Here is a 17,756-nt window from a genome sequence, read left to right as displayed (position 1 = left end):
GCTACATTTTGATATAATGAACCTCGAGCATTAAAGTTCGGCGATCTGATTTTATGTGATTGACAAAAAGGAGTGCAAAATTGTAGAGGAAAAAAAAAAACTTTAAAATCTGTTTTGAAAAACAATCTGTAAAAGGTGCTATAATTTGCATTATATCAATTGAACTGATATTTTACCCTTCTTTTTGCAAACAAAGGTTAGTTATTTAACACAGGTGGACTGCATTTACATGTTAGGTGAATTCTAATCAGAGAAATTAGAGTAAAGGGTGTAAACATAAACTCAAACCAAGCTTTTCATAATATTAATTATAAAAAGAATTTTAAAATCAGATATTTTCATTGCACCTCCTAATTATGCACTACTTTGCGTCTATCTATTGCATAAAATTCTAATAAAATACATTGAAGTTTGTGATTTTAATGTTATAGCTCAAGAATCATCTCAAGGGTATTACTGGTACTGTTCAGATTGATAAATAAATTGTATATTTTCAGACTCATGTATTATAACAACTGATTTACCTGAAATGTTTTACAGTGTAACATGAGAGCATTGCGTATGGTCTGCATTTGAGAAGAAATAACTGACAACACAGAAGCATCTATTCGATTGAACTCATCAAAGCAACCCCAAGCACCACACTGGGCAAGTCCGGAGAAGATCTTCCCAACAGCCTGCGCACAAAGAAGAAAGGCATTGAAGTACAAAACAGCGATATGGTTTTAAATCTAAAAACATCTCAATAATAAATAATTATCTATGCATGTTACTTGATGTGTGCCTCCTACCATGTAGTCCATGCCCTCACCACAGTTTGTAACCACACACAATAGGCCTAAAGCCTTAGCCAGATCTTTGGTGGATTCTGTTTTTCCTGTACCAGCCGGTCCAGCAGGAGCTCCACCCAAGTACATAGAGAGGGCCTGTTTCACAAATGCACAGCTCATTAGTTGCCACTAAAAACACACCACATCTTGCTGTGTGTTTCTTTAGGTATTGCAATGTGTGTTAAAACCTGTGTGAGGGTCAGGTAGATCCGGTCAGTTAATGGAGTTATAACCAGTCGACCGTTCAAGCCCATGTACTCATAACCGTAAGAAAACGTGGCACTGCACTGATGAACAAACAGGTCGTCATGGTGCTCGATCCAATAAAACCTTAGTTGGCTTTCCCACTCAAACTCTTGTGCATCCATTATACTGCAAAAAGACCGATATGTTCACTCAAATCTTGTACTGTCATTGAGTTAACCATAAAACATGGGGCTAACGAGGTTGAAATACGAATGCTCACCTGTTGTCCACAAAACTGTCCACAATGTCTCTGGCATGGACATCAATGATGAGCACAGTGTTAATCTTCTTTCTGTCATTTTTCTTCATAGGTTGAGTGATGCGCGTAACAAGTTCATCAATCTGGCGGTGCATCTTTTCAGCGTAGTACTTCAGAGCATATTTTTCTCCTTCTTTCACCTTTCTAAAGACATCTTGAACCTCCCAGGTCCACCACACTTGATTTGCAGCAAGCACTACCATACCCTGGTACAGAAGCATCCACTCTACCCTGATGAACATGGGAATGAGCCTGTAGCCTGTTTGCTCATGAGAAATCCTGTAGCTCGCTATGTGTCAACACTTACCTACTCCTGTCTTCGCAATAGCGAAAGATTGCTTCCTTAGTGATAAGCCTGTTAGTTCTCCGCATCTCATGAAGTACTGCCAACATCCACTCTTCCACCCTTCCCTCCACTGGGACGAAGCTCCTAAACTCCATCACCTCACCTTCAGCAGACACCATGGCAGCAACTACTGCCTCACCACTGGTTTCCATGTCGAATCTTAGTGAAGCTATGTTGTCATACATCTTGTGCAACAATAAAGGCAAAAAAAGAACATCAGAAACAGCATTTTACAAACATGGTGAGCAGTTGTTCTCTTCTTCTCTAAAGAAGCAGTGAACTACTTGTTTTTCCTGCCAAGTATGCTGGTGAATTTAAAATCTCTTTCAGTCAGTGCAGGGAGATGTATTACATTTGTTCACAATCAACCTGTACGGTGTCTATGAAGTCCATGTGTCCCTTTTCACAATATTCCACAGTAAAGGGTTTATGTAACGTTCTAATCAATTGGTTGAAAATCCCACTATCCAGCTGTTCTATGACTGGCTATATTAATACCCAATTAGTCTAAGTCACAGGAAGGCGGGTATTTCTGGTTATCAAATTGTGTAACATTCATTTGAAGATGGTCTGGGAGCCTTACTTTATGGCATAATGTTTTCCAAATACAATGAAAGTATGACAGGAGTATTATTAAAAATAAGGATTTGTTTTGAATATCTTGTGAAATGACCTGTCACCTTGATCATGTGTTCCTGAACACAAGTAGGGTCGCTACTCCCAAGAATACTGAGCAGTTCATCATCAGAGATAAAGAAAAAACGCGGGAATGCGTTTCGCTTGGAGTCCAGGTAGTCATTGAGGCTCTTCTGGCACCTCTCTAGACCAAGACTCAAGGCCTGTAGGTCTGGTAGCCGACTCGGACCCAGGCAGCAATGCTTAATATTTGGAATCTTCTCTGTGTCAGTCATTATCTACAAAGAATTGAAAAATATATTAATTGGATAAGTCCATTCACAACATACTCTGCTTTGATCAAAATATATCAAAGTGAAGCTCACTTCTTTAAACTTCTTGTCAATATTATCAAACTTCTTAGCTTCTTCAGGTAACTGCGAGCGAATGTCTCCACCAATGAATATGCTCTCCAGATACATCCACTTTCGCTGTACAACCAGCCATATCTATAAAAAGACCTTTCTGTCAGTTTGCCTTTGAATGGCTACAGTAAAGACTTATACATTGACTTATATATTGCCACAATGATAAAAAGTATGATGGAATTTAATCATTTAAATGCAATGATGTGACTGTTTCACATTTTGTTAACATTAAAACCAAAAGATTTACTGTATTGCACTTAGATTTTATGTGATAGAGCAGGGTACTCCGGGAGTATAGAGTGCTGGGCCCTTTGATACGAGCTGTTAGGTTCCTGTACAACCAGTGTCAGAGTCTGGTCTGCATTGCCAGCAGTAAGTCAGGCTCATTTCTGGTGGGAATTGGACTCCACCAAGGCTGCCCTTTGTCACCAATTCTGTTCATTACTTACAGTTAGGGCCAGAAATATTTGGACAGTGACACAGGTTTTGTTATTTTAGCTGTTGACAAAAATATGTTCAGAAATACAATTTATATATAATATGGGCTGAAAGTGCACACTCCCAGCTGCAATATGAGAGTTTCCACATCCAAATCGGAGAAAGGGTTTAGGAATCATAGCTCTGTAATGCAGAGCCTCCTCTTTTTCAAGGGACCAAAAGTAATTGGACAATGGACTCTAAAGGCTGCAAGTAACTCAAAAGGCCTTTCCCTCGTTAACCTGTAATCAAGTAAGTAGTTAAAAGGTCTGTGGTTTTGTGTGTGGTTTTGCATTTGGAAGCTGTTGCTGTGACCAGACAACATGCGGTCAAAGGAGCTCTCAATTGAGGTGAAGCAGAACATCCTGAGGCTGAAAAAAGGAAAAAATCCATCAGAGAGATAGCAGACATGCTTGGAGTAGCAAAATCAACAGTCGGGTACATTCTGAGGAAAAAGGAATTGACTGGTGAGCTTGGGAACTCAAAAAGGCCTGGGCGTCCACGGAAGACAACAGCGGTGGATGATCGCCGCATACTTTCTTTGGTGAAGAAGAACCCGTTCACAACATCAACTGAGGTCCAGAACACTCTCAGGGAAGTAGGTGTATCTGTCTCTAAGTCAACAGTAAAGAGAAGACTCCATGAAAGCAAATACAAAGGGTTCACATGTAGATGCAAACCATTCATCAATTCCAAAAATAGACAGGCCAGAGTTAAATTTGCCCAAAAACACCTCAAGAAGCCAGCCCAGTTCTGGAAAAGTATTCTATGGACAGATGAGACAAAGATCAACCTGTACCAGAATGATGGGAAGAAAAAAGTTTGGAGAAGAAAGGGAACGGCACATGATCCAAGGCACACCACATCCTCTGTAAAACATGGTGGAGGCAACGTGATGGCATGGGCATGCATGGCTTTCAATGGCACTGGGTGACTTGTGTTTATTGATGACTTAACAGCAGACAAGAGTAGCCGGATGAATTCTGAAGTGTACCGGGATATACTGTCAGCCCAGATTCAGCCAAATGCTGCAAAGTTGATCGGACGGCGCTTCACAGTACAGATGGATAATGACCCCAAGCATACAGCCAAAGCTACCCAGGAGTTCATGAGAGCAAAAAGGTGGAATATTCTGCAATGGCCAAGTCAATCACCAGATCTTAACCCAATTGAGCATGCATTTCACTTGCTCAAATCCAGACTTCAGACGGAAAGACCCACTAACAAGCAAGACCTGAAGGCTGCGGCTGTAAAGGCCTGGCAAAGCATTAAGAAGGAGGAAACCCAGCGTTTGGTGATGTCCATGGGTTCCAGACTTAAGGCAGTGATTGCCTCCAAAGGATTCACAACAAAATATTGAGAAAAAACTTTTTTGTTTGGGTTATGTTTATATGTCCAATTACTTTTGAGCTCCTAAAATGTGGAGTGTTTGTAAACAAATGTGTACAATTCCTACATTTTCTATCAGATATTTTTTGTTCAACCCTTTAAATTAAACGTTACAATCTGCACTTGAATTCTGTTGTAGCGGTTTCATTTCAAATCCAATGCGGTGGCATGCAGAGCGCAACTCACAAATATTGTGTTACTGTCCAAATATTTCTGGCCCTAACTGTATATGGACAGAATTTCTAGGCGCAGCCAAGGTGTTGAGGGGATATGTTTTGGTGGCTTTAGGATCGCTTCTCTGCTTTTAGCAGATAATGTGGTTCTACTGGCTTCATCAGGTCATGATCCACAACTTTCTCTGAAGCGGTTCACCGCTGAGGGTGAAGCAGCCAGGATGAGGATCAGTGCTTTCAAATCTAAATGGATGGATGGATGGATGGATGGATGGATGGATGGATGGATGGATGGATGGATGGATGGATGGATGGATGGATGGATGGACGGGATTTAAATCCATGTATCATTTCCCTTTCACTTTTTGTTGGCCTGTCACATAAAACCTAAATGAACCATGTTGTGTGCTTATAACATAGAGAAAAACAAAAAATAAGAAGAGGGATTTACCCACCTCTATTGTCTCACTAATGAGTGACAGATCTTTTTCCCACCGTTGTATAATATTAAGGAAAGGTCCAACAAAACGGCTGCCAGCCATACTCTGTAAGTTCATGACATCATTGTCCACATTCAGTAGGATCTCATCTACAGCACCTAGAATAACACCATGTTCCTTGGTGCCTTTGAAATAGGTCTGCACGATAAACCTCATATTGTCCCAGGTCTCTGATACTGCTGTCACTCCCTACAAGCATACCAGAAAAAAAAAAAAAAGAAAAAACATGCAATATATGATTTGTCCACAATTACCAGTTTCAATCGTAAACTGATATAGATTAAATTTGAACTTCAGCTGGATATGTTAAATTGAGGAAACGCTTACCTTCTCAATACTCAGCTCTTTTACAGCAGAGGTGACAATGTCACCTATCACATCAGCATATTTGTGCAACTCCATAGCAAACATGTTCTGCAGAGTAAAGCTCTCAGTATTCATCTCAAACTTGGTACCGGTCCTTTCCATTAACTCCTTCCAGTGCCTGCAATATAAAAAGTTGCTCACAATTTTGCCGCACATGTTTAGGCAGCCCACAAACTTATTCCTTCCTCAATTATATTATGAGAATATTCTCATATTCAATAAATTAGAATATGTGTTCTGCTGAGACTCTTTTGTCAGTATAAAAATATCCCTTTTGAAAATAAAAGCTATTTTCAAAAGGGATATTTTGAAAATATATTTAAACAAATATTAAAACCACTTTTCAATAAGCTCATAATTCTATATTAAAAATTTGTTTTTAATTGGTCATATAAAATAGAGCAATCTTAAAAGCTGTGTTTTCATTCGGTGCGAGTGGAAAATTATTAGAATTACAAGAAATAAACGCTTCAAAACATCTGTCAGTGTGTAAGTAATCTACATAATGTATTTTGCTTATTTCAGTAACTGATTTACTGAAATAACCAAACGTTTCAATAATATATACATTTATTGACCATGACTAAACATTCTGTGTAAACACAATGATAAAGTATGATGGAATTTAGTCATTTAAATGCAAAAACATGGAATCTTGAGCATTCACACTCACCTGTCTCTAAGGGCTTCATTCTTCAGATCTAGCAAAAGCGGCAGAGATTCTTTGAACTCCTTCATACATGCGTCTAGATAGAAGCCCACGGGTAAAGTCCGCACATGTTTAGGCAGCCTTCTAAATCTTTTGATGAAACCCTCTATGCCGTCCTGTAGCACCTGCATGTCCAAATCGACCCACAACGTCTCAGACCACGTTGCTTTTGCTTTCTAAAAAAAAAAAAAACCCAAACAGACCATCTCATGAAAAACTTGACAACCTCAAGAACATCCTGCAATTTCAGTTCTTCACTGACAGCAACAACACTGTCCCACCTTCTGGGCCTCATAAACACTATATATCTGTCTTAAGCCCTGCATTTCTTTCTGAATCTTGGTAGCCTCTGGATACATGGTGACTGGTAGGTTTAACAGTTTTTCGGCATTGGTGAGGTCAGACCGTTCTGCCTCTATTCTGGCTAAGTCTTCCTCGTATTTAGCCATTATTATAAGTCCTGGAAACAAGAATAGCATAGCATTAGAAGAAAAAAAAAAAAAAAAAAAAAAGAAAGAAATTACAAAACCATGAATCATCCAAGCACCTTGATCCAAATTATCTCCCACAGATCCAGGACCGTGAAGGCTGAAGCTTTCAGCAAAAACAAGCAGGTCCTGTTTAAAGTCTCCAATCTTGTTCTTTGTAATCTTTAAAAGTAACACAGAGAACAGAAAGTGCATTCATAGGGTTCTACAGAGATATAACTTTGCAAAGTACAATGCCTGGCAAATGTATTCCTACTTATTGATATTATGACATTTGATCGCATTACAACCACAAACTTTGCTGTATTTTACTGGGATGACTCAACACGAAGCAATGACTAAATGTGAAGTGGAACAAAAACTCTACAAGGCTGCTGGAACATTCTACAAGAACAAAAGTGTAACACTTTTATAATAGGCTTCCTTTACTCTGATACCATAAATAAAGTCCAGAGCAGATGGATAGGGAATAAAGAAATTGGTTTTAATATCTTACAGATCACTGTTGCAACCATCAGAAGTAGATGAATGAATATATCGGACAGAGGGGACTTGTAATGTTATGTAATGTTAAATAAAATTCAAATTGCATTGAAGGTTTATGTTGTGATACATCAAAACTTCAAATGGTATGAATACATTTGCAGGAAAACTTGTTAAAATAAAATTTTATTTTGGTGTGGTTTGCATGAGTTTTTCATGTCTTACATCAGTAAATGATTTTTTGACATCTGCTAGACTTTCATCCACTTCTCTAGCTTCAACAAAAAGATCACGCCAAATAAGCGCAATCTTGGCAACTAGCTCCTGTTCATCTTCTCCAACCTAGAATGCAAGAGTGACAATACATTTAACAAGTTAAACAATGGAGTTTTTTCAATAGCAGTCAAATATCTGACACAGTACCTTCACATTGTGCATGGCCAGAGTTCTGTATTTTTCCTGGATATCGAGGTATCTGATTTCCACATCTAAAGACATGGCCCTAATGTCTGAAATGGTGGACAGCACACTCTTCAAGTCATCAAACGTTTCAGGGCTTTTCTTCAGCTTCTTGTCGAGTTGCTGTTTTTTTGTTTAAAAAAAAAAACAGCAACACATGTTATTAAAAACAAGAATTTTGACCATGGAAGCATTGAAGTATATTGAAAAACGCACCATGAGTTCATCCTTCAAGCTGAAGAGATCCTCTTTAGCAGGCTTATTTAGAAAGCTACTAAGGGAAGTAATCCAGGACTCAGCGAGTTCTTCCAATGTGTTCTCCAGTGGTTCCAGGTTCAGATAGATACTGTACTTGGCCTTGAATCGAGGTTCCTGCATCACCTTACGCTTAATGTTACTTAGGAACTGTAACTTTTCATCGTACATAGCACAGGATGGGTTCTTTGCTGCAAACGTTTCATTGACAATAGTTCTGTTCTTTTCCCAAAGGGCTCGGTAGTGTTTCCAGGTGTTTAGGTATCGTTCCATGGAGAGAAGAAGTCGCTTGATGTTTTCAGAAGTTGCCATAGCAGTCTCTTTTAGCGAGGGGTCAAGCCAGACGTCGCTGAGGAAGGATACGGTTACTAACTCCTCCTCACCATGCACTTGCTGTGGTGGGCATTCGAGGCAGGTCCCATTCATCCAGCGTGGAAACCGCTTAACATAGAAATATGGCCACAGTTAGAAAAGAAAATTATTTTCATTTTAGTAAAATAGTTTAAAAATTGTGATGACCTTACTTTAGTGCTCTCAATACATTCTCTAATGCACTGCATGAGCACCCAATAGATTTCATTACTTTGGGGTTGCGACACAATCTTGGGCGCAGAAAGGATGGCATCAATTTGAAACAAAGGTGTTGTTCCCATGAGCGCCTCGTCGAACTCCTTAATACTCCTTAAAGCAAAGTCAATATGAAAGACAGACTGAACTGCGGGTTCTAAAAAGAGAATAAGACTTTAACAATATATATTTCAAGTGATTACCTCACCACCATCTTTACGATTGAGTCAAACACTTTGCGCTCCCAGTGAGTGTAGTAATTTGCCATAGATTTGGCTTTTCCGCTGCTGGTTCCCAGGATCAAATGTTCAGTCTTAGTGATGAGGAAACCAATATCAGTGTATTTACTAATAGGCAAGACCAATGTCTTGACCCGCTCGAGCTCAACGCGTCTGCAGAACTCCTTGAGACCTTTTAAACAGAGTACATTACATAACATTTCTACATTCTTAAAAAGCCTTATTCGTACAGCAAATAAATAAAATACTTCTACCTGGTACATCATTTGTTGTCTCTGGTACTGAAAAATTTAATATGTTGGACATCATTATTAAGTATAACTTGGATTCTATTTCCTTCTCGTTGTTCAAAATCTGCTTGACCAGAGATTCAAATTTAGAAAGGTTCTGTAAACCTCCATTGATGAAGTCCTGTATACCTGAAACCAAATACATATCATGCATATACATTTCCGCAATTTGATAATCTTTCACACATATAATCACTGACCACTTATTCAGATACACTTGTTCAATTGCTTGTTCACTGAAATAGGGAATCTGTCCTTCACTCAACTTAAGAATTCAGATGTTGTGAAGTTGGCTTGCTGAAGTTCAAACTAAGCGCCAGATTGAGTGCAAAAAGGAAAGTAAGGCATTTGGAACTTTTGTTTTTAAATATTAACAATTTGCGCTGGCATGCCTGGTCAGTGAGCATTCAGATAGTAGGGTCTACAGGGTGTGCAATGGGGTGGATATTTTCTTGACACCCTGATGCCTTTAAGAAAGAACATGACCAGGTGCAGTGTCACAAATATAATTTTCAGATTGACAAATGCAAACAAATAATGACATTGATTTTTAGCGCTTTTATTCAATCGGTTTTAACTTTATCATTAATGTCATGGTTTGATTCCTGCTCCTGAGGGAGAGGAACTCACTGAGCCAGCTGGATAAGACGTTAGGGTTGCCAGAAAAGCGAGAGTTGCAGATGGATAGTCTTTAATTGCTCCATTTGCAGTGACGATTCTCATCCTTTGTGTGGTGTCTTGGGTGGATTTATTAGGTTCCAAATTTAGGTTGCTTTATTGTATTGCCATCAGTGGCGGTTTTTAAATATTACATTTTACTAACTGACCATACTTTTTGTACATATTCTATCCATTTGTTGAATAACTTTGATTATATATTGATATTCCAGTGTTTTTTATATATTTGATTAACTTGTTTTGATTAGATGGCAAGCTCTTTGTCTCACACACATACACACATCCATCCGCTGTCATCGTGTATCCAATGACAGCAGATAAACAGTTGTTTCTTTGCTATTAGCACATTGAGAAGCACAACCACAAGGATTATTGATGGAGCTAAGACACTCCTCCTGGCCCTGATTGGTTGTTTTTGACCAGCAGAGGTGCATTATGTCAACAGCAGTGGAGGAGCTTGATCTTTTCACAGATTTTTTTTTTTTTTACATTTTTTATAGAAAGATACATAGACCATCTTTAAGTATTTTTGAACACGATAATGTTACTGAGTCAATGCCACGAGCCATTACAACAGTTCTGAATAAAAAAGTGAGTCCTGAGTACCAAGTACCAGCACCAAGCAGCTAATAACGAGGCGGTTTCTGAATTAAAGTACCCAAAGAATTCCAGTTGAGTCGTTTGCATCCATACTGCATCCCTTTTGTGACTTCCTGGATTTGTGGTGTCAGCATAATGACTTGAGCCTCACTCAGAGTGTCCATCACAGAATGATATCGCCTGACAAATTTGCTCAGATCGTCCACATACCTAAAATTAAAAATCAACACAGGTGAAGAGGTAGTGAGAGGAGTGCGGTTTCATCAATTTGAATAAGATCTGATTTAGTGAGAGCCATCACCTGATGAGATTGTTCTCTTGAAGAGCCACATTTTCAGCCAGCTTAGGCACAAAGAAGCCCAAACCTACAAGGTAGTTTGTTTCAGAAATTATTTCCTTGATTTCTGGAGCAAAGTTTACAATGTATTTCACATTCTTTTTCTGGCTTGCTTCAGATGCATTTGAATCCTATAAATGACAAGAAGGCATTTGTTTTAGGACTACATTTTAAAATAAAACAAATTAATACTTGCATTAGTTTAGAAACTATGATGGTGTATCAAGGCCAGGCTAAGAAAAAAAGAGATCATATTACTAGAATAAAGTCGAAACAATTCAGTTTATTTCTATAGCGTCAATTCACAACAAATGTGAAGTGTTGTTTTTTCTTTTTAAGGAACGACACAAAAAATTTGTTCATTTCTGTTACACATGCATTCCAATTGATTCTAGTGATAAAGAGTGCAGTAAACTCAGATAAGCAACAGAAAATCACTTGCGTTGTGTTAAGGCAATCCCTTATATCAAGCATGAGTGTAGCGACAATGGAGAGGAAAATCTCTCCTTTAAATGGAAGAAACCTCCAGTAGACTCTGGCTCAGTACAAATAGCCATCTTCCATGGTTGTCTGTGGATTTACCAAAATAACGCCATAAAATTATGAGAATAAAGTCATGTTACGAAAATAAAGTCATATTATTATTTGAATAAAGTCATGTTACGAAAATAAAGTCATATTATTATTTGAATAAAGTCATACAAAAATAAACCTAAAATATGAGAATAAAGTTGTCATAATATGATATAGTTGTAACATTGTGAGACGAAAGTTGTAATATTACCAAAAGAAAGTCAGAATATTAGGAGAATGAAGTAGTTTTATGAAAACTCTTTCATAAAAAAAATAACAAAAGATTAAAATGAGGAATATTGAACATTTAAAGTAATGCTTAGGTATCAGTTTCACAAATGAGAGAATTCTTGACACTTTTAACACATCAGCATTGAATTATTATCAGCAGCCGGACATCGAAACAACTGTGTAAATGACTGCATCTTTTTCAAAAAAAGAATTGCATGGCTGAATTGGCCAGGTCTTGATCATGCTGTCCAAGTTTTTTCTCAATAAAACAACTTTTTTTCTCATCAAAACAACTTTTTTTCTCGTAATTGAACTATATTCTGGTAATTTTGTGTCTTTATTCTTCTGATATAAGGACTTTATTCTAGTAATTAAAAGAAAACCCTCATAGCCTGGCCCTAATACTCCATCGTAAGTAACATCCCTTACCACCTCTTCGGTTTTTTTCGCAGTCAACAATTTTTTTTTCATTAGTGATAATAATTTGCCCTCTGTCTCTTCCAGCCAAGACTCGTACTTAATCGTCTCGTAGGCTTTCAGCTCCAGTGCCAATTTCTCATACTTGCTCTTTGCCTGAGAGCAAAACAGTAGAGGTCACAAAAGCTTCCAGTACTTGTTGGCTACCTGAACATTTACAGTTAATCTAAAAAGAAAATGATACTGTAAAATGCTTCACCAATGACGTCTGTTCACTGTTGAGCATTTCTGGAACTTTCAGGAAGGGAAGAATGGTTTTTTTGATACGGCGGGCAAGAGCTCGAGCCCATCTTATAGCTCCGGCAACAGGAGGCTCATTTCTTGTCAGTTGCGGATTGTCCTTCTCCGCTTCAAAGATTTCACTTATGCTATCCACCTAGAACAGGAGCAAAATGTGCTTGCTGAGGGTCTATTAAAAATAAAAACAAAAAAGTGATCAAACACCGACACTGAATGGACGAGCCATGCTCCTATTTTCCCTTTTTGTACAACTACTTAACATAATTGAATGAAACTACATTTCATAACTGTTTGAACAACATTTAATTCAGTTTGGACTAGTTGAGGGTTTGATGAAAATGACTCTCCGACATAGCATTCAAAGCAATCAACTCTTTACATTTAAAGTACAATACCTCTCTGCAGTACTGGGTCAGGATATCATCAAATTTTCTCTTCAAATGGTTGCTGATGGCTTTTCTAGTGCTGATTTTTTGGAATTTCTGCAGCAACTCAAAGGCCGCGGCCGAGAAGTGCAGGGTGTTAAAAGACATATCAACAAAGTCGATGACCTTTTTGTCGATAATCTAAAGAAGATAATAAAAAAAAAAGAAAGAATCAGCTTGACAAAATGGAAGCTGAAAACAATATGTAAATTTTCACAAAATAAAATAGAATTGCAAATTGTTACAATTATTTAGAATTGTCTTAACTGACCTCGATTGTATTTTCAAAATCTTGAATAATCGTTTTCCAGTTGGCTTTCTTTGATATGCTGAAAGGATTGAAGGTAACATCCTGGAAGGGCAACACTAGGTCGCCCACTTCTTTCAGTAAATCGTGAACACGTCTGTCTCCTTTTAGTTCTGGGCCAAAGACGTTGTTGAACTCCTCCAAAACCTAAACCATCCAGAACAATGCTTTTTAAAATCAGTATAGTTATACATAGAGTTGTTGTGTAAACTTCGGTTTTATTAATGCAAGATTAGGAAAATACATACTGTACGTTCACTGACCTGAAAAACCAGACCCAGGTCCTGGCAGACAGAAGCCATGTAATCAGATCTTTCAAACAGTCTTATGCGATCAAATTCCCAGTGAGGAGTTTGGTGTAGTTTTTCAATTTGAGCTCGCATCTCAAAATACGATGATTTCCATTGTTCCAGAACTTGTCTTGCTTCATGCACTTTGGTCTTGGCTTCGTCTCTGTTTTCTCTGTTCAAGACATAATATTTAAGTTAAAATCTAACCAATTTCACTGATAAAGTACTGACAAATAATAGCATCACATGTAGAACAATTTAACCAGTTTTAAAGCTACAAATTTCAGTTGAATCCAATTTAATTATCTTCAGAAAAATTAGAAGTATATTCTTTTCTGGACATCTTTCAAAAAAAAGTTGACCTTATTCAGTTGTACAGTTCAAATCCCTTCCAGTGAATCCAATTCAACCTGAAGTATTACTTTCACATTCATATTTTACAATCAAAATCAGTTCACAGAAAGAGACTCTTGTTTTCCCCTAGGTTAAGCAGATTAGAAAGAGAGGACACAAACTTGAATATTGAAGTAACAACAACTCCTTGAGCCACTTGCTCACACAACTGCCAGGCAATACGCTCCATCAAAGGGACCATTCTTTCATTGGAGTTATAGTGAAGAGAGATCATCCACATAATCTGCAAGCTCTCCATCAGATCAGGGATGGTCTCCAAGATCAAAGCAAAGTTGGCTCCTGCAGCCAAATTCTGCAAAAGATAGTCATGAGTTTAACAGACGTGAATGAGATCATATAACAACTAATATTGACTTCACTGCAAACTGTAAGAAATGTTCAATGAGAATGATGTAAAGTTATATTTCACCATGAAGTGTCTCTCGAGCGTTCTTAGGAAGCGTATATTATCATGTGCCTCGATGTGGTATTTTGTCAGTTCAGCAACCGTTCCATTGAAGTTGTAAAGGCATCCTGCTTTTGCTGCCTTCAACACCTCAAAGATCTTCTCTGCCACAGGCTGCTTAAGCTGCTCAGTCAGAGCATTAAAGACAGAAGAGCGCTCCTGCCAAAGATCTATCTCAGCCATAGGTCCTGGTCCCTGTAGGAAGATTAAAAGCGAACATTCAGATTGATCAGTGGATCACATCAAGTGGATCAAGCAAGTGAGTCATTCAAATACAAATGCTTGGCTTGTCCCAACACTTCTCAGACAGTTTTGAGTTCTAATGAAAAAAGCTGAAAAAGTAATAATTTCCAACCTGCGGTTTTTTGTTCAGCTGTTCCTCAATTACAAAGGTAATTTGAGTCTGCCAGTTCATCACACACCGCTCCAATGCCTCTAACATCTCTGGATTATGAAGAAGCACATCCACCTTTTGATCCAGGTCAATCTCAGGGATTTGGAGTGTAACCTCGTCTAGGGAATACATTCCATATTTCATGAATATATTTAATGTCAATGTGTTTTGTTTTTCCACATATAATGAAAACTACATACATAACCAAAACAAGATTGGTTTTGATTACTTGAATAAGTTCAAATATTTTACTAAATCTTTGTAGTAAAAACGAAGCCCTCAGCGGTAATCTTTCAAACATTTTTATAAAAACGCTCTAGGTCCCTTCCAGGTCGTACAATAGAACTTCTCAAAACTAACAACTTTTTCCAAGCAGATGGTAATGTGAGGTTTTATAGCTTGAGAATCATGTGGTTTTAACAGTCATGCTCCAAAAGGTTTACTCTGATCTTATACATGTTCACACCTGTCATATAATTAATATCCTCTTTGCTCGTTTAGAAATCCAGAAAGCTTGGCGTTAAAGTTTATATACTAATAGCGATATCAAGTCCCAGACATGAGACAGTTATGTGGCTTAGAGGGACACTGAAGATGTCGCATAATTTTTCCCGTCAGCTCAGTGAAAGCTCCACAGCATCAGCCATAGCAGAGTAACTTTGGTTTCCGTTCATGACTAGCACTATCACATTCTTCCTTTATTATCTGTATTCAAGTGTAAATTTTAGCATTGGCTCTGAATAAATGTTAACGTGGAAAAAAAAGTTTTTTTCCTTGTATCTGGAACAAAGATGCCTCAGAGGGAGATTAAAAAATGTATTCTTTACAGTTATGTTGATGGTGAAACTAATTGATTTGAGCATTAATCTAATTAACATGGCTGAATATTTCTACATCTTTTACCATCAAAAGATGTGATAAAAACAAACCTTCTATTTGAAGGCGCAGAAGAGTTGAATTGACCACTCCCAAAAACTTGTGTGTTCTGTTGAGCAGTTCATCACGAAGTATCAATTTCCCACTTGACTTAACCAAACTCTCTTCTTCTTTACTTTTAATTTTCTCTTTCTTTTCACCATCTTTACTAGTCTTGTCCTGAGGAGGTTTCTCTTTAGGCGGAACACCTGAAGCAGTACTGGACATCTGGTGTGCAGTGAGTAGGGGTATGTACATCTGAAGAGAAATATTGAAATTATACAAAGTATTTTCAACGATGGAACATTCTCGTTTTCATAGGCTAATCATATTTACAATTGTTCGATCAGCGACAGAGGGAAATACTGCAGTTTCCATCCTAAGCATCAATCCAGCTACTGACCCTTATGTTTTGTTAAACTTACATGTACAAGTTTTCTCTGCAGCACTTGCATGGGGTCTCCGTTGTGCATGCCAATGTGAAACAGCCTCGGCATTAGGACGTTGGCCTCTGACATACTACGTGGCTCTAGAATAGAATCTGTTCAAAATACAAACAGTGTTAGAGTATGTTTTCATGCCTCATGCTTGAACCATTTTGAATATTTTATCACAAAATGGTCCTCTTACCCTTTGTATTCCTGAGAAAGTAGAAGACCCGAGCTTTCAGAAATTGCTTTAAGTGCTCATTTACAGCTACATGAAGCTCAGTGTGATATACAACTTTCAATTCAGTTTCCTAAAAATATCACATCAGATATAAGCTTAAAAAAGAATTCAGCCATCACAAAATTTATGTGAAAGATTACACTGCTGATCACTAATACACAAATTAGGACTTTACAATAAGCTCTTACGTGTGTTTCCTCATTTGGTTCCTCTAAGTCCGATGGGTCATGTGTTTCACCAGCGACTGTGTGGCCAGGATCTGAGGGCTCTTCATCTTTATTCTCTGACGGGACTTCATCTGTTTTCTCTGAGGTATCTTCATCCGGTTTCTCAGAGGGATCTTCATCTTGTTTTTCTAAGATGATAGTTAAATCATTTTATTTTTTAAATCTTGCTTTGTACATGAGTTTTCCTTAAAAGCTCAGAACTCAATTTCTTCTAATATATATATATATATATTATATTTTTTTTTTAGGTCAGGTCTTTCCTGCTAATTCTGAATTGTGTGGATAATTTTTTTTTCTAGGGACTCTAACAAAATAATGTAAATAACTTTTTCTAATCAGAAGTTCTGAATCAAAAAGAAAATTTAGTTAATCAAAGAATACACAATTAAACTGTGTGAATTCAATTTATCTTAAACAAAGGTATTGGTTCATGTATTTACTGGCAAAAAAACAAAACAGTGGGAATCCTTAGTTTTTTTGCATTTAAGAAATTAGAACAAAACTTCTTCTACATTTGCATCATAAAAGTCCAGACAGTTGTGCTTAGAGAAACTGCACAAATGCTAATTCAAAATTGAGTATCTTAACCGTTCTAAAATAGTCCAACGTTCCTGCATTCAAGCTGATTTTAATAAGCTTATATTAAATTAGATTTGAAACATTTGTGAATACTAGATGTATCTGACTAAATAATGAGGAGTTCGGTACAGGAAAAAAAAAGAAAAAGAAAAAAAGCTTTTATCAAACAATACTTACTCGAAGGAATTTTAACTTCGACTTTTTCCTCTCTAATCGTTTTATAAAATAGAAGAAATGACGGCGAGTCCTCGTCGGAGACGTGGTCCAGAAAGTGAAGAATCTTCACTTCTTCTTCGCCGTCTCCTCGATTGAGCAGTTCGTCGAAACATTCAGGATTGTTTTTTAAATTGAATCCGGCCGAGACCCTCTCCCGGATCCAATCCACTCGCAAATCCTCGTATCCCATTTTGTTTTTAACGTCATTTAGCGACGTTTATCAAGTGAAAATCTTACGGTTGAAATACAACCGCAGAAGTTTGGTTAACGGCTATCCGTTGCCTTGACAACGGCGCAGGCGCCTGAAGAGATGGTGGGCTAAGCAACTCCCAGAGTCAAGACTGACAGGTCTCAGGTAGCCTGATCTAGGAAAGGCTGGACTAAAATCCCCAGTTTTCTATGTGCTCAATCTACAAGCTTACTTCTTCTAAACTAAATACGCACAACTGTTTAGGACCAATAAGTATTCAAAAACCAACTTATATGAAAACTTATTTCTCTATTTCCCACACATTAACACTTGGCCTAAATATTAAGCGGTCTGTTATTAAGTCAACTAAAGTCTCTACTCGTAAGCATAGTAGTGAAGACTAAAAACTCACTTTTGGGAAGACTAAGAA

At 37.7% G+C, this 17,756-nt stretch overlaps 1 protein-coding gene across 1 annotated transcript in view; it reads right to left on the bottom strand.

The window, feature by feature from the left end:
• Window positions 1-17,381, bottom strand: part of dnah10 (dynein axonemal heavy chain 10) — a 34,259-nt gene extending 16,878 nt beyond the window's left edge. Inside the window, exons 1-33 of the mRNA XM_055048942.1 lie at window positions 17,098-17,381; window positions 16,303-16,469; window positions 16,076-16,184; window positions 15,871-15,986; window positions 15,460-15,703; window positions 14,492-14,649; window positions 14,101-14,331; window positions 13,793-13,983; window positions 13,251-13,449; window positions 12,952-13,134; window positions 12,651-12,821; window positions 12,215-12,391; window positions 11,968-12,111; window positions 10,699-10,865; window positions 10,456-10,607; window positions 9,084-9,248; window positions 8,794-9,001; window positions 8,548-8,704; window positions 7,985-8,464; window positions 7,733-7,891; window positions 7,535-7,651; window positions 6,886-6,988; window positions 6,620-6,798; window positions 6,303-6,514; window positions 5,591-5,747; window positions 5,219-5,452; window positions 2,683-2,805; window positions 2,362-2,595; window positions 1,643-1,866; window positions 1,297-1,566; window positions 1,019-1,202; window positions 792-926; window positions 525-677 (exon numbers count right to left, since the gene is read on the bottom strand). Of these exons, the coding sequence (XP_054904917.1) occupies window positions 525-677; window positions 792-926; window positions 1,019-1,202; window positions 1,297-1,566; window positions 1,643-1,866; window positions 2,362-2,595; window positions 2,683-2,805; window positions 5,219-5,452; window positions 5,591-5,747; window positions 6,303-6,514; window positions 6,620-6,798; window positions 6,886-6,988; window positions 7,535-7,651; window positions 7,733-7,891; window positions 7,985-8,464; window positions 8,548-8,704; window positions 8,794-9,001; window positions 9,084-9,248; window positions 10,456-10,607; window positions 10,699-10,865; window positions 11,968-12,111; window positions 12,215-12,391; window positions 12,651-12,821; window positions 12,952-13,134; window positions 13,251-13,449; window positions 13,793-13,983; window positions 14,101-14,331; window positions 14,492-14,649; window positions 15,460-15,703; window positions 15,871-15,986; window positions 16,076-16,184; window positions 16,303-16,469; window positions 17,098-17,326 (6,132 nt within the window). The 5' untranslated portion in view covers window positions 17,327-17,381. The remainder of the gene's footprint in view (window positions 1-524; window positions 678-791; window positions 927-1,018; window positions 1,203-1,296; window positions 1,567-1,642; window positions 1,867-2,361; window positions 2,596-2,682; window positions 2,806-5,218; window positions 5,453-5,590; window positions 5,748-6,302; window positions 6,515-6,619; window positions 6,799-6,885; window positions 6,989-7,534; window positions 7,652-7,732; window positions 7,892-7,984; window positions 8,465-8,547; window positions 8,705-8,793; window positions 9,002-9,083; window positions 9,249-10,455; window positions 10,608-10,698; window positions 10,866-11,967; window positions 12,112-12,214; window positions 12,392-12,650; window positions 12,822-12,951; window positions 13,135-13,250; window positions 13,450-13,792; window positions 13,984-14,100; window positions 14,332-14,491; window positions 14,650-15,459; window positions 15,704-15,870; window positions 15,987-16,075; window positions 16,185-16,302; window positions 16,470-17,097) is intronic.
• Window positions 17,382-17,756: the final 375 nt, after the last annotated feature.

This window comes from Poeciliopsis prolifica, unplaced genomic scaffold (assembly GCF_027474105.1).
Source record: "Poeciliopsis prolifica strain line A6 unplaced genomic scaffold, Auburn_PproV2 SCAFFOLD028, whole genome shotgun sequence".
In the NCBI taxonomy this organism is placed as follows: domain Eukaryota; kingdom Metazoa; phylum Chordata; class Actinopteri; order Cyprinodontiformes; family Poeciliidae; genus Poeciliopsis; species Poeciliopsis prolifica.
The sequence above is the reverse complement of the archived record's forward strand: the minus strand, read 5'-3'. Positions and strand labels throughout refer to the sequence as shown.